General features: G+C 63.3%; 1 protein-coding gene across 1 annotated transcript; it reads right to left on the reverse strand.

Annotated features, from left to right (window-relative positions):
• Window positions 1-83: 83 nt before the first annotated feature.
• On the reverse strand, window positions 84-26,804 carry MAP4K1 (mitogen-activated protein kinase kinase kinase kinase 1). The gene is made up of 20 exons (XM_077840752.1): window positions 26,638-26,804; window positions 15,420-15,477; window positions 13,336-13,426; window positions 12,874-12,938; window positions 12,003-12,058; window positions 11,748-11,795; window positions 9,741-9,783; window positions 9,400-9,472; window positions 8,169-8,300; window positions 7,228-7,290; window positions 6,650-6,731; window positions 6,374-6,490; window positions 6,129-6,207; window positions 4,907-4,962; window positions 4,480-4,544; window positions 3,977-4,021; window positions 2,816-2,839; window positions 2,313-2,362; window positions 813-1,004; window positions 84-253 (listed from the first exon to the last, which is right to left on the reverse strand). Exons 1-20 carry the CDS (start codon window positions 26,743-26,745, stop codon window positions 84-86), a joined length of 1,617 nt encoding a protein of 538 aa, XP_077696878.1. The 5' UTR covers window positions 26,746-26,804.
• Between the last annotated feature and the right edge of the window lie 871 nt (window positions 26,805-27,675).

The raw sequence follows: 27,675 nt of genomic DNA on the forward strand, positions 1-27,675 counted from the left end.
TGAGCCCAATATGTGGACACAGGGCAGCTGGGCTAGTCCCCTACCCGGGCACCCCTGGCCCACGGGGCATCAGAACCAGGCCCCTACCTCGGCACCCCCGGCCCATGGGGCAGCAGGGCCGGGCCCCCATCCAGGCACTGTCTATAGCCAAGGGCTGTGCTGGGAGGGGGTCTCACCTGTCTCCGTTTCTTGTCTGTCTTGGGTGGCAGGATGGGGGGCTCTTCGCTTCGGGGTCCAGGCCACAGGGTGGGATCTGGGGATGGGGTGAGGATCAAAGGGTGCTATGTCGCTCTGGCCTGGTTCCCCAAGCCCCAAACACCCGCCCCATGGAGAGGTGCCATGAGGGCTGCATTCAGCCTCAGTGACTCCTGCACCCCACTGGGGGGCTCAGACCTCCACCCTGGCCTGGGGGCCCCTCACTCCCGACCTGCAGCCCCCAGCTCTGCCAACGCCCCTCACTCCCAAGCCACAGCCCCCTCCCCCTATTGCCCCTCACTCGCAACCTACAGCCCCCCCAAGCCCTGCCAGTGCCCCTCACTGCTGATCTGCAGTCCCCTCCCCCCATTGCCCTCCCAACCCACAGCCCCCTGCTAGCCCAGACCTAGGCTCCCCCCAGCTCTGCCAACATGCCTCACTCCTGACCTGCTGACCCCCAGTTCTGCTGATGCCCCTCACTCCCCATCCACGGCCCCCTCCCCGCATTGCCCCTCACTCCCCACCCATAGCCCCCTCCCCCCCATCACCCTCACTCCAGGCCTGTAGCCCCCAAGCAGAAGCCCTGTTCATCCTGCCCCCCCCCCACCCCGACTCACCTGAGCTGGCCGAGAGGTGGGAGCGGCGAGGGTCAGCGTGCTGGGCGGGGTGCGGGGTCCAGCTCCCCACGGGCCCCACTGGAGCACCGCACCAGGGAGGCCGGGGTGCCGGGGCGCTGCAGGAGTTGTCCCCCAAGCTGGGGCCGCGTCTCCTCAGCGGGCGTCTCGTCGGACCGGGCTCCGGAATTTGGGCTGAAGACGGGGGGGGGGGGGCGAAGGGGGGTGGTCAGATGGAGACAGCAGGAGAATGGGGGGTTGTGGGTCTAGGGGGGACCCCGGGGCGGGGATACCAGGCTGGCTGGACAGGTGGGTCTGATGCAGGGGTGTGACGCATGGCCAGAAAGGGTTAAACATCCTGCAAAATAAATAACCCTCAAAAGACACGAGGGGAGGTAACGATGTGTTTAGTCTGATCATTCAGCGGGTGGAAAGAAGATCCTAGCATTTAAATGAATTGTAACCCCAGGAGATCTCAGTATTCATCTCTCTTTGAAGTGCGCTGGGAATGGGGGAGGAACAAGCAAATGGTCCTATGTTAATTCTACAGCTAAGTACCGGCAGCGATGAACCTGCTCCAAAGCCATCCTGATTACCCTTAGCTCCCGAGGAACCCCACCTTGTCAAAGGACATGAAATTGTATAAGAGATCCTTGGGTCCTGATTCTGTCACCTGCTTCAGCTTTTCCAGGGGAAGTTTGAGTCACAAGACTGAGGGCCCAGTTACGCTGGTACGCTCTGAATATGAGATTTGGACATTGGCCGGTGACCTATGAACTCGTTCGGAAAGAACTCGCTGCGGCTACAGAGCTCCCCATCTCTGCACCTCAATGCATTGAACTCCTGTCTGTCTGTCCAGTGATCTTTTAACCCTACTCTCTCTCTCTCTCTCTCTCTGCTGTTTTCTTAATGACGTTTAGTGTAGTTAATAAGAATCGGCTGTTGCGTGTATTTGGGTAAGATCTGGAATACTCATTAACCTGGGAGGTGACGTGTCCGATCCCTTGGGATTGGCAGAACCTGGTCTTTTATACAACGAAATAAGATTTTCCCAGAAAGCAGCGTATTTGGCATGGGTACCTGGATGGAGGCCCAAGGCTGGATCGCTTCAAGGGAACTGTGTTGTTTGGATTTCCGAGTAACCAGCAAGGTAATAAAAGAAGTTATGGGCTGGCTGGGGTGTGGGTCAGACGGGAGGGCTACGGGCTGGCTGGGCCCAAGGGTCTGACATGGGTGAGCACCGGGCTGGCTGGGGGGTGGGTCAGACAGGAGGGCTACGGGCTGGCTGGGCCCAAGGGTCTGACATGGGGGAGCACCGGGCTGGCTGGGGGGTGGGTCAGATGGGAGGGCTATGGGCTGGCTGGGCCCAAGGGTCTGACATGGGGAGCACCGGGCTGGCTGGGGGGTGGGTCAGACGGGGGGGACCTGACAAGCTTCCCATTGCTTCAGCCCTGGCATATGCTACGCAGCCTCCCCCCTCAGCACCGCCCAGTGGGCACTCACCTTGGGGGGCAGGGGGGGGTGGCACGTCGGTGTCTGGTGGTAGCGTGGGCCTGGGGGCAGAACAGAGCAGTCAGCATGGGTCCCCCCGGGAATCCCCCCCCACGCCACAGCCCAGACAATTGACCCAAGACTGCCCCCACACCACGCTTGGTACAGGGATCCCTCAGACCCCCAGACCCCCAGGGACCCCCAGCCCCATGCCCTGGCCAGAAGCCCACTGTGCTAGGGGGGGTCAGGCCCCACCTGCTGGGGTCCTCCTCACCCCTCCTAGGAGCCCCCCAACCCCCAGAACTGGGCATGACCCTGGGCCCCCCCACTACCCACATGCCCCAGCCCCTCATGCCTGGCCAAGCTCATGTCTCTGGCGGCGGCTTGCAGGGCATCGGGCAGTGCCAGCCCAGGGGCACTCGGCCCAGGCCATGCGCTGCCCTGTGAGCCAGGACAGGCAACAGAGCCCCCAGCCCCACCCCCCAGAGCCTGATGCCGGGCAGGGGGGCACGTACCTGGCCGGGTCACAGCTGCTGGGGCTGCATGACGGGACCGAGGGGGAAAGAGAGAGATCATGAACCACTGACCCGACCCCATGTGGGATCCCGTGGGGTGGGGGGCAAAGCTGCCAGCTGCAGGGGAGATGGGGGTAGGGCCACGGGGGGGTCAGGGGCAATGGGGGGACAGGGCAAAGCCGCTGGCTGCAGAGGGGCCGAAGCCCAGCCCCATGGCAGCCAAGGCTACACACGGTGCAGCCCAGGCTAGGATGGTTCTGTCCTCCCAAAAGCTGCCAAGAATGGTGGAATCCATCTTAAACCTGGTGCTTTTCCATGTAGGAGGGGTGGGGACCCAGAGAGACATAAGATTCCCACCTTGCGCCAAAGCTATAAAAGGGGGTGGAAGAGAACAAATAAGGCTGCCAGTCGTAAGAAAACCCCTAGTTACCAACTGAGCGGGAACTAACAAGACCTATACCAGAGCAAGGATGGGCCCAGACTAGGAAGGAGTCTAGTCTGTGAAAGAAGCTTATTGGCTCATCTTTGACAGTGAGATGTTACCTGTAATCAGTTTCTTAATGTATTAGGTTTAGACTTGCGTGTTTTGTTTTATTTTGTTTGGTGACTTACTTTGTTCTGTCTGTTATTACTTGAAACCACTTAAATCCTACTTTTTGTACTTAATAAAATCACTTTTGTTTATTAATGAACCCAGAGTAAGTGATTAATCCCTGGGGGAGCAAACAGCTGGGCATGTCTCTCTAACAGTGTTATAGAGGGCGGATACTTTATGAGTTTACCCTCTATAAGCTTTATACAGCGTAAAATGGATTTATTTGGGGTTTGGATCCCATTGGGTGTCTGGGTGCTGTGTGGTTTTCAGTTAAATCTGCAGTTTTGAGGGCATGGACCAGAGCCTGGGTCTGTGTTGCAGCAGGCTGGCGTATCTGGCTCAACAAGGCAGGCTTCTGGAGTCCCAAGCTGGCAGGGAAAACGGACTCAGAGGTAACTCCAGCACGTCAGGTGACAGTCCCAAGGGGGTCTCTGTGACCGAACCCATCACAGTTCTGTACTCCCAAAAGCCTTGGGGGAGTCCCCGTGCCACGGCCAAGCTGAGCCCCCTTGGGGGGGAGGGGTCCCTGCAGCTGGACGAGCCCCAGGGGTGGGGGAGGCACCTACATGTCCACGTCGTCGTAGTCGTTGTCTGAGTCCGACACATTGACCCTGTGAAGGAGCCGGAGCCTGAATCAGAGTGTGGCCAACGGCTGACGCCGGGACAGGCCCCAGGGCCAGCTGGAGCAGCAGCCTGGAACGGGCCCCTGGGCTGGGCCGGCCCGTATCTTCCCTGCCCCCTCCCCCAGCGGGGCCCCTGGGCCGGCCCCTCTCCGCCCACCCCCAGCGGGACCTCTGGAGCAGCCCGTCTTCCCCATTCCCTCCAGTGGGGCCCCTGGGCCGGCCCCTCTCTCCCCCTCCCCCAGTGGGGCCCCTGGGCTGGCCCATCTGACCCACACACCCCAGCAGGGCTCCTGGCCCAGCCTGTCCCCCTACTCCCCTCTACAGGCGCCCCTGAGCTGTCTCTTCTTACCCCCTGCCCTGCAACAAAGTTCCCTTGGTCCAACCCCACCCCGCCCAGCAAGGCCCCAGGGCTGGTCCACCCCCCCCATGGGGCCCGGGGCCGTTACCTGGCACTGCCCATGGAGCCAGGGGCGCTGCCGCTGCTGGCGTAGCTGAGGTCTAGGCAGATCTCCTGGCCGTGGGGAGACGGGAGAAGCAGGGTGAGGGCCGGGATTCACATCAGCCCGGCCCCCCAGCAGGTGTATCCCTCTGCCCATGCCGGGCCATTCAGCTCAGACCCCGGGCACCCTGCCCCTGGCGCCGTGTTCCCAGCCATGCCCAGCACCGGGGGCTGCCGAGTCAGGGCTTGGGGCGGAAGGGCGGCTGGCGGGGGGGCCCTGGTGGGTGGGAGGAGCCGCGACGGATGGCCTGGCGGAGGATAACAGCCACACTGCCGGTGCCAGCTAGCGGAGCTTCCCCCGGAGTGCCCGCTGGAGGGGCTGGCGCGGGGGGGAGCCGCAGGCCAGGGGGGCGGGGGACACGGGCAGCACCTACCACGTGGCACGGAGGCGTCGGCTCCTTCCAGCGGGTCCGGATCTTGATGGGATGCACTGGAACGAGAGGCAGCTGAGACCGGACGCGTGGCGCCGGCTCGTGACACGGAACCACGGGTGAGCGGGGGCGGCTCCCGGCATCCAGCTCCCCCACCCCCCACCCCCATGCGCCTGCCAGCGGGACCAGGGGCACCCTGCCTGGCCACCCCACCTGGCAGCCCAGAGCACCCCGCAACACTGGGAAGGGCATGGTGGGGTCCCGGCAGCGAGGGGAACAGGCAGGGGGCACAGTGGGCTCTGGGCTGGGGGGTGCATGGCAGGGGGAAGGGCAGGGGTCCCAGCGGGGGGTCCCGGCAGGGGAAAGGGTACAGCAGGGGAAGGGGCATGGCGGGGGGGGGTCCCGGCAGGAGAAAGGGTACAGCAGGGGGAGGGGCAGGGGGGGTCCCGGGGGGGGGTCCCACCAAGGAAAGGGTACTGCGGGGGAGGGGCAGGGTGGGGGTCCCAGCGGGGGGGTCCCAGCGCGGGGCGGTCCCACCAAGGAAAGGGTTCTGCGGGGAGGGGCAGGGCGGGGGTCCCAGCGGGGGGGTCCCACCAAGGAAAGGGTTCTGCGGGGAGGGGCATGGCAGCGGGGGGGCCGGCAGGGGAAAGGGTACAGCAGGGGGAGGAGCAGGGTGGGGGTCCCAGCGGGGGGGGTCCCAGCGGGGGGGTCCCACCAAGGAAAGGGTTCTGCGGGGAGGGGCATGGCAGCGGGGGGGCCGGCAGGGGAAAGGGTACAGCAGGGGGAGGGGCAGGGTGGGGGTCCCAGCGGGGGGGTCCCAGCGCGGGGCGGTCCCACCAAGGAAAGGGTTCTGCGGGGAGGGGCAGGGTGGGGGTCCCAGCGGGGGGGCCCCAGCGCGGGGCGGTCCCACCAAGGAAAGGGTTCTGCGGGGAGGGGCAGGGCGGGGGTCCCAGCGGGGGGGTCCCACCAAGGAAAGGGTTCTGCGGGGAGGGGCATGGCAGCGGGGGGGCCGGCAGGGGAAAGGGTACAGCAGGGGGAGGAGCAGGGTGGGGGTCCCAGCGGGGGGGTCCCAGCGCGGAGCGGTCCCACCAAGGAAAGGGTTCTGCGGGGAGGGGCAGGGTGGGGGTCCCAGCAGGGGGGTCCCAGCGCGGGGCGGTCCCACCAAGGAAAGGGTTCTGCGGGGAGGGGCAGGGCGGGGGTCCCAGCGGGGGGCGGGGGGACGTACGGTTGATGTCGGAGTTACTGCGCTCGGCGCGGGTGTGCCGGTGTGTGGAGTGGATCCGCTGGGGCACCGGGGGTGGCCGCTGGGAAGACAGGGGGGGTTAAGTCGGGGGGGGTCCCGCCAGCACGGCCCCACGGTCCCACACCCCCTCTCGGTCTCTGAGCATGGCGGGGGCAGGCCGGGGGGCAGGGCCAGCTGGGAGCTGTGTGCCCCCCCCCAGCCCCCCCCGCAGCCCCCGGGAATCTCACCTCGGCCTCTTCCTCCTCCGGCTCACAGCAGCGGGGCAGCTTGTCCGGGTTACGCAGCTTTTCCAGCAGCTCCAGCGTCAGGCTCCGGCTCAGGCCAGGCTGGGCCACAAACTGGTGCTGGGGAGGGAGGGACGGGGGCGGGGGTGAGGTTGGGGGGCAGCCGGCCATGGGCCGGGCAAGCCGCCTGCCCGGGGGACCGGCTGGGCCGGCTGCCAGCGCACGCCGAGACGGGCAGCCCCCCTGGGCACGGCCTGCCCCCACCCGCTCCCTACTCACGCTCAGCATCTTGGTGGCACCCGGCCGCTTCTTGGGGTTCTTGGTCAGCGTCACCTTCACGAAGTTGTGAAAGGCCGGAGTCCTGGGGGGGGACACAACTGGGAAGCTGAAGGCCTTGGGCAGGGAGGCCAGGCCCAGGGATGGGGCCAGCCCCCGCCTTTACAGAGGGGAAACTGAGGCCCAGCGAGGGGACCCAACCTGACTCAGGTCACACAGCAAAGCCGTGGCAGAGCCAGGGAGAGAACCCAGGAGTCCTGGCTCCCACACGACCCCCACTCTAACCCGTAGACCGCACTCCCTTCCCAGAGCTAGGATAGAACCCAGGAGTCCTGGCTCCCAGCCTCCCCCGCAACCCACCAAGCCCCAGCAGAATCTGATCCCAGGACCCCGGAACCGGGACCAGCCCGGCAGCTCCCACCCGTGGCAGGGGGCCGCCCCTCCCTAACTTTAACCAGCTCCCGCCCCTCCCCAGGGGGTCCCCCCACGCGGGCCAGGCCTCGGCCACATCTGGCCCCTGGGAGTCACAAAGGGCAGCAGGCAATGGAGCTCAGGTCAGTCCTGTGGCCAGGGCCACTCACCACTTTGCCTTGTCTTTTAGCTTCGGCGACTGGTAGCCGCTCTTGGACATCAGGAACAGCACCCTGCAGGGACACAAGGGGGCATCAGACCCAGGTGCAGGGGGGCGTGGGGAGTTCATTAACTGGCAGGACTCCCTGCTGCAGGGCGGGGGCCAGCCATTCGCAGGCTCCAGAGCCCCAGCTCCTGGCAGGGTCAGGAAGGAGACAGGTGTGGGGGGGTGCTGCAGGCTGCTAGGGGTAGGAGACACAGCCAGCGTTGGAGCCGGGAGGCCGGGTAGATGGGCCCGTGCCAATGCGCTGAGGCCCTGGGCAGATCAGGAACGGGAGGTGGATCAGGGACAGACAGATTGGATGCGGTGCACCCTTCCCCCTCCCCCCCATGCCCCAGAAGCTCCACCCCAGGCTGGTTTCTGGCTCGGATTCGGCTTCCGTGCCCCCCAGCCAGGGGCCCCGCGGGGTGGGGTGGGAAGGGGCCTGGGTGCGGCTAGGCTCCAGATGCAGCATGAAAGGGTGGCCTGTGGGCGCCACGCCATGTGGGGGGTACCGAGTGATGGGCGCGCTCTGATCCTACCTGGGCTTCCTAGACAACCCCCGCCCCTGCCCCCACCCCAAGCCTGTGTGCAGAGCAAGGGGGGAACCGTGCGGCCGCCTGGCTCTGCAGGGTGGGGGCCGGCTCGCTCCCTCCGGCAGCCTCCTGCCTTCACCCCCTGCAAGGCCAACTCCCGGCGAGAACCGGGGCCCGGCCGCCCGGACTCCTGGGTCCCTCAGCTCTGCCCAGCCGGGGCCTTGATCCTCCCCGGTGCCAGCCACCCCGCTCTGCCCCCGCCAGTCCCTCCCTGCGCCCTGCAGCCATCGCAGGCCCGGTGTGACCCCCGGGGGGCGGGTTCGGACCCGGGAAGGGGCGGGGCTCCCCCACGGCAGGCCCCGCCCCCGGCACTCACCGCAGGGGGTGGACATCGAACATGGGGGGCTGCAACTCGGCCAGCTCCACCGCCGTGACGCCCACGGACCAGATGTCGCACAGCTCGTTGTAGCCGCCTTTCAGCTCCACCGCTGCCACCTCGGGGGCCATCCTGGCACGGGACGAGAGCGCGGGGAAGGGACGCAGGTGGGCAGGCTGGCTGGGGGCGGGGGGCCGGCCCCAGGTGAGGCCGGGGTGGGTGTCTGGGGATGGGGCAGGCCTGATGGAGGCACTGGGGCCCGGGGGGACATTTCTATTGTGTTCCCCCCTTGCTTAGCCCGGAGCCGCCCCCTAAACCAGCCCCGCCGGATGACCTCACGCCTGCCCGGCACACACACACACCGAGCATGCACCTGGGACACACACACACACTCACACCTGGGGGACACGCACCGTGCTTCCCCGCCCCACACAGACAGACAGACAGACAGACTGTGCCCCTCTGTAGCGGGGCAGTTCCCCCCCTCCTGTGAAAGGCTGATTGGGGAAGCAGCCACAGCTGGGGCCATGCCCCAATCCGGCCACAGCTGGCCCTATAGAAGGGCTGTGAGCCAGGAGCTGAGTCAGTCTCTCTCTAGCGGTGGAGGGTGAGGGTCCTGGCGGCCGGGGAGAAAAGGGTCCCTGGAGTGGAGCAGGGCTGGGGAGCTCCAGCCTGGCAACAGCCTATGCAGGTACCGGGGCTGGGAGGTGCAGCCCGGGGCTAGCCGGAGGCAGCCGGTCCAACCTCCTTGCCAATGGTGAGTGGCCATGAGACTGCAGTCCGCCCCACTGAGCGGGAGGGCTGGATGACGACTGGCAGTAGCCACTGAGGCAAGGTGGGTTTAGAGCGTCGGGGGCCCCTCTGGGAGGGGAGACCTAGAGAGCGTGGGGGGGTGCTGCTGGGGCAGCAAGCCAAGGTAAAAGGGACCGGAGTCCGGGAGGGACACGGGGGGAGGCCTGAGGCAGGTGAGACATTGGCCAGCACAGGGTGCTCCGGGCCGGAATCGAGCTAATCCCCAAGACAACCAGCAGGAGGTGCCGCACCGGTGATGTGCTACACGCCCCCCCTACACACACTGTGCCCCCCCCCCCACACAATCCATGCCCGTTGCTCCCGCGTGGCAGACACACGCAGCCTGGAGATCGGCCCCTCAGCGGCACTGTGAGCCCCCCACCCCGACAATGCAAGTTGGCTGGGGCTGAGCCAAGTTGGACGCCTGCCCCACCGGTACCAGTAGGGGGTGCCGATGAAGGACATCCTGCGGGCGAAGGTGGCGCTGATCTGGGCTGAGATCCCAAAATCCGCTGTGGGGAGGAGAGGAAAAGCTTCAATTGGCCTTGGGTGGGTATCAGACACTGCACCCCCCAAACCCAGCCTGTGCCCCCCACGCCCATCAGCCTATCCTGGCACCCCCCCCCGACACCCCCGGGGACCCTCAGCCCCCTACCCCAGTGCATCCCCCAACTGCCCTTAACCATGCCCCATAGATCTCCCAGCTGTCCCATAGCCATGCCCCAGAGGCCTCCCGCCCTGGGGAAGAGCCTATAGGGGCCAAGCTGGGATGTGACTCACCAAGTTTCACTTCCCCATTGTCGTTGATGAGGATGTTGGCTCCCTATGGGGGGAAGGAACAGAGGAGGCTGAAGGGGGCTGGGGCCGAGGCCGTGGCCGTGGGGCAGGGGCCGCGCATGGGGCAGGTCCCCAGGGGCTGCAGAAATAGTTTAACCCCTTGGAGGAGGCAGATTTGGCACTGACTCGGCCAGGCTGCGATTTCCAGGGGGGGCCGGCCACCCCCAGGTTGCTGAATCCCCCCCACAGGGCAAATCCCAGCCTGACCCAGCTCAGTGATGGCCATGACACAGGGCTGGGAACACACTATTGTCACACGCTTCAGCCCTGCTGACATGCTAACAGGCTACGGCCACACGCCCCAGCCCCGGTGACATGCCGTAACATGCTACAGCAACACGCCCCAGCCCCGGTGACATGCCGTAACACGCTACCGCAACACGCCCCGGTGACATGCCGTAACACGCTACCGCAACACGCCCCAGTGACATGCCGTAACACGCTACCGCACAACTGCAACACTCTGCACCGTCCTGGTAACATATGGTAACACGCTACGGCCTAAGTCCCGCATGCCCCAGCCCCGATGACATGCATCAACACACTATGGCCTAACGGGGGGAGGGAGAGCTCAGTGGTTTGAGCACCGGCCTGCTAAACCCAGGGTTGTGAGTTCAATCCTTGAGGGGGCCATTTAGGGATTTTGGGCAAAAATTGGGGACTGGTCCAGGAGGTTGGACTAGATACCTCCTGAGGTCCCTTCCAACCCTGATATTGTATGAACTACTGCATGCCCCAGCCCCGGTGACAGACGATAACATGCTACGACCTACATTATCGGTATATTGGTTTTGATCCAAGGGCCCAGGCCGAGCTCCCAGGGGCACCGAAAGGAGAGAATTTGAGCAATCCCAGGTCCTGTCTCTAGCTGATGCTTTGTTTTGTGCGGCCGCCTGGCTCTGCAGGGTGGGGGCCGGCTCGCTCCCTCTGGCAGCCTCCTGCCTTCACCCCCTGCAAGGCCAACTCCCGGCGAGAACCGGGGCCCGGCCGCCCGGACTCCTGGGTCCCTCAGCTCTGCCCAGCCGGGGCCTTGATCCTCTCCAGTGCCAGCCACCCCGCTCTGCCCCCGCCAGTCCCTCCCTGCGCCCTGCAGCCATCGCAGGCCCGGTGTGACCCCCGGGGGGCGGGTTCGGACCCGGGAAGGGGCGGGGCTCCCCCATGGCAGGCCCCGCCCCCGGCACTCACCGCAGGGGGTGGGTGTCTCTTCAGCCTGGGAGTCTGCCCCTTGCCTGGTCAATTTCATTTTCTGTTTATAGTCAGTTTCACTCCCAGCTCTCAGCCCTCCCTGCTGTGTGTGTGTGTGTGGGGGGGGGCCTTGAACAACCCAGGGGGGGCTTCAGTTTCCTATTTGAAACACTGGGTCTGGGCTAAGCCGAGCACGTCCCTGGAGCCTGGCTTCCCCCCGGTGGATTTTTCACCTGCGGGAGGTCTGGAATCCCCCGGCCGGACGGCCTGACGAGCCACACTCTAGATCCCTAAGGAAAGGGCTGCCCGGAGCCGCCCCTTGCCCACGCTTGGTTCCTTCGGTTGCTACCTGTTGAAGCCCATCTCTTAGTCTGGCCCAGCGGGCTCCTGCATCTCTGCCACCGAACCACAGCAGCCTCGGCATCTACCTCCCTCGCCAGCCAGCCAGCCTCCTTCCAGCCACAGACTACCAACCCGCTCACCACCTGCCTGTCCTCTCCACCACAGCGCTCGAAAGCTCGTCTCTCTCGCCAACAGCCGCTGGTCCAATACAAGGCACTGACTGCCCAGCCTGGCCTCTCTCGTATCCTGGGACCGAGACGGGTACACCAGCACTGCGTTGTCTATCGACCTGCCCCGCAATCCATCCATCCGGCCAGCGGACCCAGCCAGTCCTCCTCTGGCCCCTGCTTTCTCTACAGCTCTCCATCCCAGAGACAGTGAGCCAGTCCCAGCCCCCTCTGCCCCGTGGCCTGACCTCCTTACCTTGATGTCTCTGTGGATCTTGCCTTGGGTGTGAAGATAAGACAGACCCTAAAAGCACAAACGACAATGGGGTGTTTAGTCCAGCCTGAGTGGCCCCGGCCTGGCCTCCACTGAGTCACCGTTGTTAGATGATAAAAGATAGGGTTAATGGTCCAATCCCAGAGGGGGCTGCCTGTGGGAAGGCCTCTGAGATGCCCTCCAGAGAGCTGAGCTGCCCAGGTTTGAGGCCAGCGTGAAAGGACTTCCCAGACTCACCTGCAACGTTTCTCTACAGACGTAGGCAATTTGCTGCTCAGACAGGGGGCCAGTGACTGCAATGGAAAATGGATGTGTTTTTTTTATTAGCTGTATTATGAGAGAGCCCGGACCCCGACCGAGATCAGGGCCCCGTCGCGCCGGGCCCTGCCCGGACCATGGCGATGCCCCTCCCACCACACACAGCAGCAATCTCAGCTGCTTTTGCTTCTGCATTTTGGAGCCGCTGGTGTCCTCTGCACAGGAGGCTGCCCCTGTCTGAGCCGGCAGCGCGGGACTCACTTCCTTTTCCACGCAGCCCAGAGCACAAGCTACGGACTTTGAGAGCAGCCGTTCACCTGAGAGCACAGGCAGGGTTCAGTGGTTAGAGGACAGGGCTGGACGTTAGGGACGCAGGACTGATGGCCTGTCACTGGCTCTGGGAGGGAAGTGGGGTCTAGTGGTTAGAGCGGGGGGGGGCTGGGAGCCAGGGCTCCTGGCTTCTATCCCCGACTCTGGGAGGGGAGTGGGGTCTAGTGGGTTAGACCGGGGGGGCAGGGAGCCAAGACGCCTGGGTTCTATTCCTAAGTCTGCCATGACTCACTGTGGGAGCTGGGTAAGACCTGTCCCATTTCTGTGCCTCAGTTTCCTTCTGTGCAACAGGAATAATTGTACTGTTCTAGCTGGCAGGGCTGGTTCTGCAGGGCCCGGGCGCAGACAGGGCTATCGACGGGCACGGGGCTTCCTGCGGCCTGGCTGGCAGGACCTGGCTGGACAGGGGATGAGGCTTCGGTGCCCAGTTCTCCCACCAGCGCTGTGCTGGGGGCACTGCTGGGAGCAGTTTGCTGGTCCCATGAGGGTGTGGTGCAGTACCCGCCTGGTGCCACCTTACCGTGGTAAATGTCCTGCAGAGATCCGGCCCCGCAGAACTCCATGCAGATCCACAGCTTGTTCAACCTACCGGGCCACAGAGCGGGGGGGTTAATGGAGGAGGGGCGGGAGGGCAGTGGGGGCAGGGCCTTCATGTCCTGGGCCAAGGGGCTCCCGCAACCCACCACAAGGACCTGGGGGTGGGGACGGGGACGATGCACCTGCCCCAGGACCCTCCTGGTGACTCCAGAGGCAGGAAGGGCTGAAAAGGAGGGGAAGCAGTGTGGGGGGAGGGGCTCCAGATGGGGAGAGGGAGTGAGGGCTGGGGGAGGGCGCCAGGGAGAGATGGGGGACGGGAAGCTGTGGGGGGCAGTGGGGAGAGATGGGGGAGGGGAAGCCGGGGAGAAATGGGGCAGCTGGAGGGCAGTGGGGAGAAATGGGGCAGCTGGGGGGCAGTGGGGAGAGATGGGGCAGGATCTCTCACCGCATGTAGCTCCCGTAATAGGCCACGATATTATGGTGCTGGCAGGTCTTCACGATGAGGATCTCCTGCTGGATCGCAGTGCAGTCGTCATCTGGGGAGCAACAGCAGCTGTTAGTACCTGTAGTGCGGCACTAGGGGGCGCTGGGCTGCGGGGGGCTCGGCAGGGGGGCGCTGGGCTGCGAGGAGCGGGGCAGGGGGCTCGGCAGGGGGGCGCTGGGCTGCAGGGAGTGGGGCAGGGGGCTCAGCGGGGGGGCGGGGGGCTGCGGGGAGCGGGGCGGGGGACTCGGCAGGGGGGCGCTGGGCTACGGGGACCGGGGTGGGGGGCTCGGCGGGGGGCGCTGGGCTGCGGGGACCGGGGCGGGGGGCTCGGCGGGGGGCGCTGGGCTGCGGGGAGCGGGGCGGGGGGCTGCAGGGAGCGGGGTGGGGGCTCGGTAGGGGGGCGCTGGGCTGCGGGGAGCGGGGCGGGGGACTCGGCAGGGGGGCGGGGGGCTGCAGGGACCGGGGCGGGGGGCTCGGCGGGGGGCGCTGGGCTGCGGGGACCGGGGCGGGGGCTCGGCAGGGGGCGTTGGGCTGCAGGTACCGGGGCGGGGGCTCGGCGGGGGGCGCTGGGCTGCGGGGGGCGGGGGCTCGGCGGGGGGCGCTGGGCTGCAGGGACCGGGGCGGGGGCTCGGCGGGGGGCTCGGCGGGGGGCTGCAGGGAGTGGGGCGGGGGGCTCGGCGGGGGGGCGGGGGGCTGCGGGGAGCGGGGCGGGGGACTCGGCGGGGGGCTGCAGGGAGCGGGGCGGGGGGCTCGGCGGGGGGCGCTGTGGTGCGGGAGCTCGGCGGGGGGCAGTCTCCCCTTGTAGTCAGTGCTGACCCCGATGCCTAGCAGGCCTGGGCTGGTGGGGACGCCCTGACTTCCCCCCACCCCGGCCATGATCCCCAGCAAACACCCTCCCCCGCAGCCTGAGGGGGGCGTTAAAGCTCCCGGGCCCCCCAACGTACTGCGGAAGGGGGTGCTCGCCCCAGATGCAGACTGCCCCGCCAGTGGGCAAGGGGGAGCACGGGATCCAGCCCAGGCCTCGGGGCGCACCAGCCCGGCTGGGGACTGGGCCGCCCCCCCCCCCGTGCCCCGCGCTGGGGAGCCAAGTGTGACCGCCGCGGTGGGGGGCGGGAGGAGGAAGCAGGGAAGGATGTTGCTGGCTGCTGTTACAGTAACTCGCTTGCTGGCAGCCCCCTTCCCGCCAGCTGCAGCTGCTGCTTGCCAGGAGCTCCCCATCGGGCAGTACCCAGGGGGGCTGGGCTCGGTGGGGGGCGTCTGTGAGCGGTGGCCCCAACAGCTCCCGGCCTTGCCAAGGGGGCGTTCGCCCCCCTCCCTGCCATGGGGGATACAGGGTGCAGGGCCACAGGCCTGCCAGTCTGCCCTGTGCCAGCCCCACAGGGGGCAGAACATCTGCCCCACGCCGCCAGGAGCAGCCTGGGGCCAGCTCAGATTCTACTGAACTCTCAGGGCCGGAGAGCGGATGTGAAAGGGTGTCGCGCTCAGCTACTGCAGGGCTGGAGACCACAGAGAGACACAGACAGGCTGGGATCTAGGGGACAGACAGACGAGGCTCCAGGGGGTCAGACAGGCAGGCAGACAGACAGACAGACGAGGCTCCAGGGGGGTCAGACAGGCAGACAGACGAGGCTCCAGGGGGTCAGACAGGCAGACAGACGAGGCTCCAGGGGGGTTGGACAGACAGACGAGGCTCCAGGGGGGTCGGACAGGCAGGCAGGCAGACAGACAGACAGACGAGGCTCCAGGGGGGTCAGACGAGGCTCCAGGGGGGTCAGACAGGCAGACAGATGAGGCTCCAGAGGGTCAGGCAGACAGACAGGCAGACAGATGAGGCTCCAGGGGGGTCAGACAGGCAGACAGATGAGGGTCAGGCAGACAGACAGGCAGACAGATGAGGCTCCAGGGGGTCGGGTCAGGCAGATGACAGGACTCCAGGGGGTCAGACAGACGAGGCTCCAGAGGGTCAGACAGATCTCTGGTTACACCCAGCCCTAGCGGCGGTCGGCTGGGGACCCTCTCCCGCAGTGGAGCCCGCCTTCCCTCACCTGACTCCATCTTCACAATCTTTATGGCAGCCAGGTCGCCGGTGCCTTTGTTCTTCGCCTGCAGCAACATAAAGGGACGGTCAGGGGGGAAACGCCCGTCGCAACGGGGATCTGCCTGGCCGGCAGAGGGTCCTGAACTGTAGTGCTGTGTGGCCGTTAACCAGCCCCTGTGCCCCACCCCAGAGATGGCTGCATCTCAGCATTGGGCAAGGGATCCCTGTATAACCAGCCCCTGTGTTCCATCCCAGAGGTGGCTGCATCTCAGCACCGGGTGAACTGCTCACTGTATGTAAGGTATGTACCTGTAAGGTGCTTTGGGATCCTTTTGGAGGAGCGGCACTATGGAGATAACAGATACCAGCACATGCCTCAGAATAACCCTACCGCGTAACCCTACAGTAATACACCTAATGGCAATAAAAACGTACAGCGCCTAGCGCTATGCAGTCCTTGTCCATGGCTGGGGCTCCTAGGTGCTACCGTCATACAAACCATATACAATAATGTACAGCCTTAACTCTGCCCATTGTGGAGTTGCTGCACAACACAGGCTCTGTGGCTGAAGCCCTGAGCTGGAACCCAGGAGATCTAGGTTCTGTTACTGGCTCTGCCACGGACTCCCCGCAGATGCTGGGGCAGGTCACGTCATTGTGGTGTGCCTCAGTTTCCCCCATCTGTGACATGGGGATGATCATCTTCCCCTGGCTCCCGGGGGTGGGGGGAGGTGTTTGCGCAGCGCCATGACACCATGGGGATGGGGACCATAGGACGCTCCTACCCATAAATCCACCCCATAGTGGCTGGTACCAGGGCCTATGGCAGCCTACACTGATGCCCTCCCCTAGCCCATGCAGGATGGGTTGTAGTTATGGTCCGGGGGTTCCGCCCCACCAGTAAGAAAATCACAAGCTATTTCTCGACAACAACCACCCTATGTTCTCCCCGACAGCCACAGACACACAGATGCATCTACTTTAACCTAGGAGGGAACTACAGACAGGACTCCTGGGTTCCCGGGAAGGAGCGGGGTCTAGCGGTTAGATCAGGGAGTCGGGGTGCCTGGGTTCGCCTCCTGATTTGGGGGAAGGAATATAGTCTTATGATTAGCGAAGAAGGCCGAGAGCCAGGACTCCTGGGTTCTATCCTGGCTCTAGGAGGGGAGCAGAGTCTAGTGGTTGGGGGGGCGGAGGGGAGGGTCAGGACTCCTGGGTTCCACTCCCAGCTCTGCCACTGAAATGCTGTGCTGCCTGGTGCGAGTCCCTTCCCTGCTCCGTGCCTCAGTTTCCCCAGCAGTACAACAGGGATGGAGAGCGGCTGCAGAAGGAGGGAACCCTTCGCCTCCCTTAGGAGACGGGACCGAGTGGCCAAAGCAAACCCAAGACCCAGCTGCGGCCTCGGACCTGTCGCGCGGGGCAGCCTGGGGTGCCGTGCCGCTGAGCCCCCAGGAGGCTGCCAAGCACCGGGCCGGATCCTGCCCTGGTGGGGGGTTGCCCAACGCCCCCTCCTCCAGTCACGCCTGCCCTGCCCCACCTGTGCCTGTGGCTACCAGCACAAGTGGGCGTTCTCAGCAGGGAGGGAGCCATATCTGAGTGGCGGGGAGACCCCGCTCGGTCCCAAGGCCACTCGCTCAAATTCTGCCCGGTGTCACGCCAGCCTGGGAGGGTCTGACGTGATGCCCCTGCCTTGTTTCCGGTGCCCGTGGGGGGGCACCCCGGGCTGAGCCCCTAGCAGGCCAGGCAGCAGCTCACCCACCCCCCCCCGCCCGCCCCCACCTGCTCCGGTGGGAACCACCCCACAGTGTCTCTGATTTGAACTACAGCCGGGATCCGAAACTGAGCCCCTTAGAGCGCAGCGAACGAGGCCTTCGCCTCTCAGCTGGGGGCAGGGTCCTCTCAGGGCACAGCAGTGGGAGCCCCCATGCACACACAGCCCCCCATCCATGGGGCTGGGTGTGAGCCCCCCCAATTCTGCCGTCACACGGAGGCAGGGGTATTTCTGGGGACACCGTCAGTCCCACGCCAGCCAGCTGAGCTCACCAGAAGCAATCTCGTAGCTGGGCCCAATCCTGACCGTACTACCCCTCCCCCCTTCACCGCAGGGCCCTGGCTATTCCCCCCCCCCCGGGGGGTGGGGGCTGCCACCTCTCCTCGCTCAGAGCAAACAACTTGCCACTTCTGCTTTTTATTTTTACTGAGCTGTTGACGAGGTAGGGAGGAGGATGAGGGCCCGGGCGGTCTACTGGGGGATCAGCCACGGAGCCCATCACCGCAGGGCAGCGGTTCAAAGCCAGTGCGGCTCGGCAGCCAGCCCAGCCTAAGGCCCACGGGTAGAACGAGGCAGGTGGGTCTCGTCTCCTCTTGGCCGCTCCTACAGGGCATCCCCCTCGGCCAGGGTGTGCGTCAGAGGGAGAGTCCCCTGGGTAACGAGCCACCCTTCCTTCCGTGGGACGCCCACACGCCAGCGCCCTGCTCCTCGCCCGACCAACACAGATGTGCCTAGCCTGGGACCAGCAGTTGCCCAGCCGGCTGGGTCCTGGGTGGGGAGCTCCTTGGAGCAGGGGCTGGGCCCCGTTGTGCCAGGCACTGCACGACCCCAGCCTTGCAGGACCTAGGGCCCGTCTACACTAGAAAGCCGCATGGCATTAACCCCCCTGCCCACCTGCGTGGCCGACATAAAGGGGCCGGGGCTACCCTAGGAGTGCAGTATCCACCCTGGCATACGCACTCCACCAGAAAAGCGCTCCCAGTGCGGACACAGCTCTCCCAGCGTAACGGGGCTTAGACCAGGGTACCTATTCCCGTCGGCACTACACAACCCTCGCCAGGTCAGGACAAAGCCGTACCCCAGCCTAGCCCAGCGCTCCGAGTGCGGACACAGCTCTCCCGGCATAACGGGGCTTAGACCAGGGTACCTATTCCCGTCCGGCACTACACAACCCTCGCCAGGTCAGGACAAAGCCGTACCCCAGCCTAGCCCAGCGCTCCGAGTGCGGACACAGCTCTCCCGGCATAACGGGGCTTAGACCAGGGTACCTATTCCCGTCCGGCACTACACAACCCTCGCCAGGTCAGGACAAAGCCGTACCCCAGCCTAGCCCAGCGCTCCGAGTGCGGACACAGCTCTCCCGGCATAACGGGGCTTAGACCAGGGTACCTATTCCCGTCCGGCACTACACAACCCTCGCCAGGCTGGGACAAGGCCGTACCCCGGCCTGGCCCAGCGCTCCCAATGCGGACACAGTTCTCCCAGCGTAATGGGGTTTAGACCAGGGTATCTGTCCCCGTCTGGCACTACACAACCCTCGCCAGGTCAGGACAAAGCCGTACCCCGGCCTGGCCCAGCGCTCCGAGTGCGGACACAGCTCTCCCGGCATAACGGGGCTTAGACCAGGGTACCTATTCCCGTCCGGCACTACACAACCCTCGCCAGGCTGGGACAAGGCCGTACCCCGGCCTGGCCCAGCGCTCCCAGTGTGGACACAGCTCTCCCTCATCCCACCACAGCGACTCCTGTAGGGGAACAGGCTATAAACAGAGCCAAGGCCACCTCCACCCTCAGAGCCCGGTGCCCAGACCCAGCGCATACCAACAAAACTGGGCTTTGTGCAGGCAGACCTCATTCCACCCCCCGCCCCAAGCGAAATCAGCCGTTCTCTGTTCCCTGGGCCCCCATCTGTCTCTCTCCACCTGGGGTCTCTTGTCTTAGATTTTTGTTCTGTGTTTGCACAGCGCCCGGCACAAGGGTGGCCTGGGGTGCCTAGACACGACGGTAACACACCTAATAAATCATATTATTAATAGAGTAACTGCTTGGGGCTTTTGCCAGCACACCTCTCCCACCCGCGAGGGGTAGAGCTGGGCCTGCCGAAGTGAGCAGCGCAGCCCCAGTCTAACCGCAGCCCCGCTCCGGCTCGGGCTGGGAGAGCTCTCCCCACCCCACCCCAACCTGGCCAGGCCTAGGGATGCCAGGCGGATGCAGCAGCCAGGGAGGCAGAGGGAGCTGGGCCTCAGTTGGCATGTGCCCACTTGCAGCAAGCGGGTGTGTTCTGGGCGTGCGCTCGTCCAACGTCCATCTAGCCATGGTCCTTCTACAGCCCCCCAGAACAGCCATGCCTGAGCGCTGATCCTCACGAGCCCCCATGAGGCAGGGCTGTTATCCCCATAGGGCAGATGGGGGAAACTGAGGCACAGAGCAGCTAAGTCACTTGCCCAGGGTCACACAGGGAGCCTGTGGCAGAGGAGAGAATTGAACCAGGGTCTCCTGAGAACTGGGCCAAACTTCCTCCACCCCTTTCCTGCTCCCCCGCCAGGGGCCGGCCCCGGCTGTGTGCTGAATCCTCAGCCCCTGTGGGTGTGAACAGGGCAGGGAGCCTGCGAGCAAGGGTGTGAAGGGAGGTGTTGAAACGAGCGTATCAGTGGGTGGGAGAGGGGGTGGGTGTTGAGGGTGAACTCATGTCTCTCCTGGCTTGTGAGTCTGTCTGACTGCTGGCTCCCCTGTGTGCCTCTCTCTCTCTGCCTGACTGTGGGTGTCTGTGGGTGTGTCTAGACAACCCGCAGGGGAAACACTCTGCGTGTGTGTGTGTGTGTGTGTGTGTGTGTGTGTGTGTGTGTGTGTGCACAACCACCACCCAGCCTGGTGGTCTGTGGGGGAAGGGCTCTGGGCCCGTGTGTGTGCGTGGCTCATGCAGAGTGTGTGTGTATCTCCCATGCAGTGTGTCCCTGTGTGTGTCTGTATGTCTCTGGGTGTGTGCACGGCCCATGCAGTGTGTCCCTGTGTGTGTCTGTATGTCCATGTCCATGGTCCATCCAGTGTGCGTGTGCGTAGGGCCTATGCAGGGTGTCCCTGTGTGTGTGTCTGTATGTCCCTGTGTGTGTGTGTCTGTATGTCTGTGTGTGTGCACGGCCCATGCAGTGTGTGTCTGTATGTCCCTGTGTGTGTCTGTATGTCTGTGCGTGTGCGTGGCCCATGCAGTGTGTGTGTGTGTCTGTATGTCTGTGCGTGTGCACGGCCCATGCAGTGTGTGTGTGTATGTCTCTGTGTGTGTCTGTATGTCTCTGTGGGTGCACGGCCCATGCAGTGTGTGTGTCTGTATGTCTGTGTGTGTGCGTGGCCCATGCAGTGTGTGTGTGTACGTCCCATGCAGTGTGTGTCTGTATGTCTGTGTGTGTGCGTGGCCCATGCAGTGTGTGTGTGTATGTCTCTGTGTGTGTCTGTATGTCTCTGTGGGTGCGTGGCCCATGCAGTGTGTGTGTCTGTATGTCTGTGTGTGTACGTCCCATGCAGTGTGTGTCTGTATGTCTGTGCGTGTGCACGGCCCATGCAGTGTGTGTGTGTACGTCCCTTTGGGTGTCTGTATGTCCCTGTGTGTGTCTGCATGTCTGTGCGTGTGCGTGGCCCACAGAGTGTCTCTCTCTCTCTGCACACACCCCGGGTGGGCGGGTGGCCAGTGGGGGAAGGGCTCCTCCGGCCCTGTCGCTCTCTGGGCAGCAGCCGGGTTTCCTGCAGGAAACTCCTCAGGAGCAGGAGGGCAGCCGCTGCCCTGATCCCCCGGAGCCCAGTGTCGGGAGGGCGAGATCCTGGGCATGGCCAGGCCCTGAACGGCCCAGCATGGGTGGCCCTGCCCTCCCGCACAGCGAGGTTGTAAAAAGAACAGGAGGACTTGTGGCACCTTAGAGACTAACACATTTATTAGAGCATAAGCTTTCGTGAGCTACAGCTCACTTCATCGGATGCAAGCAGTGGAAAATACAGGGGGGAGATTTATATACACAGAGAACATGAAACAATGGGTGTTACCATACACACTGTAAGGAGAGTGACCAGGAAAGGTGAGCTATTACCAGCAGGAGAGCTGGGGGGAGAGGGGGGACCTTTTGTAATGATAATCAAGGTGGGCCCTTTCCAGCACTTTACAAGAACAGTAGGAGGGGAAATAAACGTGGGAAAATAGTTTTACTTTGTGTAATGACCCATCCACTCCCAGTCTCTATTCAAGCCTAAGTTAATTGTATCCAGTTGGCAGATTAATTCCAATTCAGCAGTCTCTCCTTGGAGTCTGTTTTTGAAGTTTTTTTGTTGAAGAATTGCCACTTTTCGGTCTGTAATCGAGTGACCAAAGAGATTGAAGTGTTCTCCAACTGGTTTTTGAATGTTACAATTCTTGACGTCTGATTTGTGTCCATTTATTCTTTTACGTAGAGACTGTCCAGTTTGGCCAATGTACATGGCAGAGGGGCATTGTTGGCACATGATGGTAGATATCACATTGGTAGATGTGTGAGCCTCTGATAGCGTGGCTGATGTGATTAGGCCCTATGATGGTGTCCCCTGAATAGATATGTGGACACAGTTGGCAACGGGCTTTGTTGCAAGGATAGGTTCCTGGGTTAGTGGTTCTGTTGTGTGGTGTGTGGCTGCTGGTGAGTATTTGCTTCAGGTTGGGGGGCTGTCTGTAGGCAAGGACTGGCCTGTCTCCCAAGATTTGTGAGAGTGTTGGGTCATCCTTCAGGATAGGTTGTAGATCCTTGATGATGCGTTGGAGGGGTTTTAGTTGGGGACTGAAGGTGACGGCTAGTGGCGTTCTGTTATTTCCTTTGTTGGGTCTGTCCTGTAGTAGGTGACTTCTGGGAACTCTTCTGGCTCTGTCAATCTGTTTCTTCACTTCAGCAGGTGGGTATTGCAGTTGTAAGAACGCTTGATAGAGATCTTGTAGGCATTTGTCTCTGTCTGAGGGGTTGGAGCAAATGCGGTTGTATTGTGGAACTTGGCTGTAGACAATGGACCGTGTGGTGTGGTCTGGATGAAAGCTGGAGGCATGTGGGTAGTCATAGCGGTCAGTAGGTTTCCGGTATAGGGTAGTGTTTATGTGACCATCGCTTATTAGCATCGTAGTGTCCAGGAAGTGGATCTCTTGTGTGGACTGGTCCAGGCTGAGGTTGATGGTGGGATGGAAATTGTTGAAATCATGATGGAATTCCTCAAGGGCTTCTTTTCCATGGGTCCAGGTGATGAAGATGTCATCAATGTGGTGCAAGTAGAGTAGGGGCGTTAGGGGACGAGAGCTGAGGAAGCGTTGTTCTAAGTCAGCCATAAAAATGTTGGCCTACTGTGGGGCCATGCGGGTACCCATAACAGTGCCGCTGATTTGAAGGTATACATTGTCCCCAAATGTGAAATAGTTGTGGGTAAGGACAAAGTCACAAAGTTCAGCCACCAGGTTTGCCGTGACATTATCGGGGATACTGTTCCTGACGGCTTGTAGTCCATCTTTGTGTGGAGGGCTTCTGCATCCATAGTGGCCAGGATGGATTGTAGTTTCCTCAGGAAGTCAGTGCTGTCTCGAAGATAGCTGGGAGCTGAATCGCAAACCCGGGAAGCCAGCCATGTTGGGGCCTCGCTCCTGCCGGTGGGCGAACGACCCATGCCAGCCACTGCCCAGGCGAGACGCACCCAAGGACAAGAGATCCAGCACCCAAGAGGGCAGCCCAGAGGTCCCCAGGGCACTTGTGCGACCCCAGCAGGAGCGACCCAGTGGGCTCCCCCCATACTACGCAGGCGCAGGGGGCATCCAACCACTGCCTGCCGTGACACCCCAGGCACACACAATCTGCCCCCAACAGCCTCACGTGCTCAGTACCTGCCCTGTCCCCTCCCTGCCCGACAGCCGCTGTCTAAGGCCCGGCGCGCCCCAGCATGCCCCCACCTCAGCCCCCCAGGGCCTGTTTCCACATGACCTGGCCCCAGCTGAAACCTCCTGAGAACTGAGTGCCTCCCACGCATGCCTGTAGCCCAAGTGGGCAGAGGCAGGGCACCCGCCGGTGGTGGTGGGGAGGGATTGTGTCTCCATGGCCCATCCTACCCCTTGGCTTCTCGGCCAAGGTGGGGGCTGGCCAGTGGGGGCGCAGATATGGCCAAGCACGCCAAGACCCAGCAAGCTCGCTACACGCCAGGCCTTCGGGCAAGAAGGCAGCCCGCCCCTCTGTGCCAGGAGTTGGGTGGATCCTAGCCAGGAACCAGCCCAGCCCCCACCACTGACCACCCCCCTTCAGGCTGCCTGGGCCCTGAAGACTGAACTCCCCCGCCCTGCTTGTGGAGGGGGCGTTCCAGCGCTGAGGTGGGGGAATCTGCCACCTGCTCTGGGGAGGAATAGGGTCCAGGGATGCAGAACGGGCACCCAGAGCTCCCCCAGAGGGCCTGGGCTGAGCCAGGGCCGGGCCCAGCTCTGAGCCGCCTGAACGCCCGCACCGCCAGGAAAGGTGGCCGGGAGTTCCCCTCGGGCGGCTGCAGCTTGCAGTGTGGGCGCCGGCTGCAAACAGGCGCTGCAGGGCCCTGCATGTTCACCGCGAGGAGCGTGGTGGCTGCAGGAAGGCTCCGCGCAGTATTGCAAACTGGGATGCTGGGTCGGGAGAGGGGCTGCAGGGCGTGAGGGGCTCCAGCAGAGCTGGGGCGGGGGAGCCCAGGGCTGGGAGAGGAGGGGAGTTTGGGGGATGGGATTTAGAGGCATTGGCAGAGCTGGGGAAGCCCAGGGCTGCAGGTCAGGAGTGAGGGGCACCAGCAGAGCTGGGGGGGGAGCCCCGGGCTAGGAAAGCTGGGGACTGTGGGTCAGGATTGTGGGGCACTGGCAGAGCTGGGGGGGAGCCCAGGGCTAGGACAGCAGGGGACTGTGGGTCAGGAGTGTGGGGCACCGGCAGAGCTGTCGTGGGGAGAGCTCTTAGCCCTAATAGCCAGGCTCCAGGGAGCTGAACCCCCACCCCCAGCCCAGCCCTACGCCTACCAGGGGGAAGCTGCTTTGCTGCATCCTGCCATGTGGGGCTAGCAGCGGGAGGCATCCCCACTGCGTGGGCACAGCAGCAGGGGCCAGGGGGTGACCCACAGAATCAGACACAAACGGGGCCCCTGAGAGCACCGGCCTGCCCAGACTGGCTCCACCGGCCCCGGTGCCCCCTGTTTTGCCGCTGCCCATCCAGGACAGCCTCCCGAGGCTGCTGCCCTCCGCCACACCCCAGCCCAGCCGTGCAGCAGGGCGTGCTGGGAGCAGGGCTCCTGGGTGCGCTCTGGCTGCATGGGGCTGCTGTCACACGGGAGGTGCAGGCCGCCCTCTGCTGCCCCCGCTCTCCCGCCTCCACCCGCCCGCTGCTCAAAGCAGCTTCCGGGCCGCGCTCGCCTCTGGCCTGGGCTAGTGACAGCCCCCGCCTGCCTGGCCCGCAGCAGCCTGGCTACCACCCTCCCCACCGCGCCCCTTGGCCCCTGACTCATTTTGGGGCCCAGGCCACTCCTGCCCCTTTATATCTTTACCTGCCCCGTGGCTTTGCTCTCTGCTCCCATCCCCCTCCCCATTGTCCAGGCAGGGGCCTTCCCCGGGTCAGCTCTGACGCTGCCTCCATGTATCTCTGCCTTAGTGACTATCCAGCTGGGTGCGCAATGCCTGTAGACGCAGCGGCCCTGCTCTACCCCAGAGGGGGCTGCATTTCAGTGCTGGGTGCGCAATGCCTGTAGACGCAGCGGCCCTGCTCTACCCCAGAGGGGGCTGCATTTCAGTGCTGGGTGAGCAATGCCTATAGACGCAGCGGCCCTGCTCTACCCCAGAGGGGGCTGCATTTCAGTGCTGGGTGAGCAATGCCTGTAGACGCAGCGGCCCTGCTCTACCCCAGAGGGGGCTGCATTTCAGTGCTGGGTGCGCAATGCCTGTAGACGCAGCGGCCCTGCTCTACCCCAGAGGGGGCTGCATTTCAGTGCTGGGTGAGCAATGCCTATAGACGCAGCGGCCCTGCTCTACCCCAGAGGGGGCTGCATTTCAGTGCTGGGTGAGCAATGCCTGTAGACGCAGCGGCCCTGCTCTACCCCAGAGGGGGCTGCATTTCAGTGCTGGGTGCGCAATGCCTGTAGACGCAGCGGCCCTGCTCTACCCCAGAGGGGGCTGCATTTCAGTGCTGGGTGAGCAATGCCTGTATGAAGTGCTGCCATGCCCCGCTGCAGCGGTGGCTGTATTTCTTTTGACTGGGTGAGCAATCCCTCTATAAACACCTGCCATGTTCCACCCCAGAGGTGGCTGCATTTCAGTGGTGCAGCAGGGATCCCTGTAGAACACAGCTGCCACATCCCACCCCAGAGGTGCCCACATTTTAGCTTACTTTCATATTTGAAAATCACGCCCCCGCCAGCTATTGTTCTGTCGAATGTGGTTAAATTTTAAACCAAACCCACATTTTCTACAGTGCAGTCCCTGGACCTGGTTCTGACCTCCTTGCCACCAGCGCTCTGCCCTGGGAGCCTGCCCCATCATGCTGAACCCCGGGGTAGACAAAGGGGTGCAAACTGCCCCCTGCTCAGCTGTTGGCATTTCACTCCCGCTCTGCATTGGTGTCAATGATGGTGCGAGGTGCAGGGAAAGAGGGAACCCGGCTCAAGGGATAATGCAGGGCCACAGCCTCTGGCGCCGCTCATGTACCCCAGCTGGGGAGCTGGCTCATTAATCACTCCTGCTTTTCACCAGTGGGAGCAAGGAGAGAACTGGTGCCAGTGACCTTCCCCTTGTAAAGACACTTCCCTCAGAAGAACCTCACACCCTTCTGTATCTTTGCTCCATCGTGCCCTGGGCGTGCAGATTTAGCTGCAATAGCTCAGGCTGGGACTTGCAAAGCAGCCTACATGAGCGGGGTCGGTCGACTAACTCACCCCAGACCTGCCTCAGACTCCTAGCTGCTGAGAATAACTGATAGCGAAAAGCAGCTGCACCAAATAACTAAAACAGGCTTGGCTCTTCGGAGCTGGGTGCAAAACCGCATTGCTCTCCTTGTGCTATGGGCTGCATCGCCCACTGTCATGGCGATACTTTCATTCTAGCAGGTGCAGATCCTAAATCTTCTTTGCTCTTCCCCCTCCCGAGCTCAAGGCGTTCGCCCTGCCAGATCCCGGAGCACGAAGCTCACAATGAAGCTATCGCAAATACCACGTTGGCCCCCCGCCCTCCCCCGATAATCACCATCAGGGTCCTGCCCAAGGGGCCTGACTCTCCCCACGGCCCTGCACTGAGCATTATGCCAGGGGCTAGAAAATGTATCAATCTTATTTAGTTTCATGCTGCAGCCACTCTGAATAAGAGCACCTGATGAGAGTGTTACTGACCAGGTGCAGGGCAGGGAGGCTCTGACCCAAGCCCTGCAACGTACAGCAGAGCGGGGTCTGCAGGAAAGCGATCGCAGCGGGTCCTCAGCGTTACCTTATAAACTTCCCCATAGGTCCCTCCGCCAACTCTCTGCAGCAGCTCAAAGTCGTCCTGGGGATTTCGGGTGGAAATATCCAATGCCAACCTCTCTTGGACATCCATACCTCAGCGTTTTCCCGCAGACCGACGCTGTGGTGCTCAGCGCCGGGCGAGCGTGTGTGTGCGCAGTGAAGCAGTGTGTGATCTGGGGAACGATAACGTTCTCTAGCTTTTATTTCCTGATTTGAACCGTCAAGAGCGTTGTGTGAGCCCAGAGGGCCCCCTAGACAGAATGTAGGATCCGTGCAGCACAAGGCAACCCAGAGGGGTCACTGCTTAGCAGGCCAGAGTCACAGGGGCTCAGAGAGCGGGAACGATACCTATATAAAGCAACTAATGACCATACTCCTGGTAACTCAGGGGCACGGGTGGATTTTGGAGAGTGCCAGGGTCCATCCAGTTGATTTGTAAGCAAACAAATCAGTAAAGTGCCTTGAGATCTGCTGACAGCTCACGCGATTGGTCCGTCAAGAGAGATAATTAATTATTCCAAAAGGAGCGATAATAAATAACGCTTTGCCCGAGTCCCCCAGAAATCTCCAAGCACGTTGACAAAGTCGGGCTGGGATCACTGTTCCTGGTCTATGGAGGGGGAAACAGAGGCACAATGAGGGGCTGTGACTTGCCTGAAGCAGCAACAGTGGAGCTGGGAGTTGAACGCATTTGACCCCCAAGAGCCCCACCCTGCTCTAGCCACTGGGCCCCGCCCCCCTCCTGGAGCTGGGGTGAGAACCCAGGTGTCCTGACTCCCTGCCCACTGCACCATGCTGCTCGCCTGTGGCCCTCAGACCCCCGCGTGCCCAGCACCTGCCGGGAGGGGCCGGGGGAGAAGGGGCGTGGCCCCCGTCTGGGGTCAAAGGATCAGAGGGTGAGAAGGGGGGAGGGGGGCCGGAGGCCAGGCGGAGAGGGGCTGAGGGGTAGAGAGGGGAGGTGGCAGGTGGAGGGAGTGGGGGGCAGGGGAGGATATGGGGGCGGGGCGAGTCCCAGGGTGGG

Source organism: Eretmochelys imbricata, chromosome 23 (assembly GCF_965152235.1).
Source record: "Eretmochelys imbricata isolate rEreImb1 chromosome 23, rEreImb1.hap1, whole genome shotgun sequence".
NCBI classification, from domain to species: domain Eukaryota; kingdom Metazoa; phylum Chordata; order Testudines; family Cheloniidae; genus Eretmochelys; species Eretmochelys imbricata.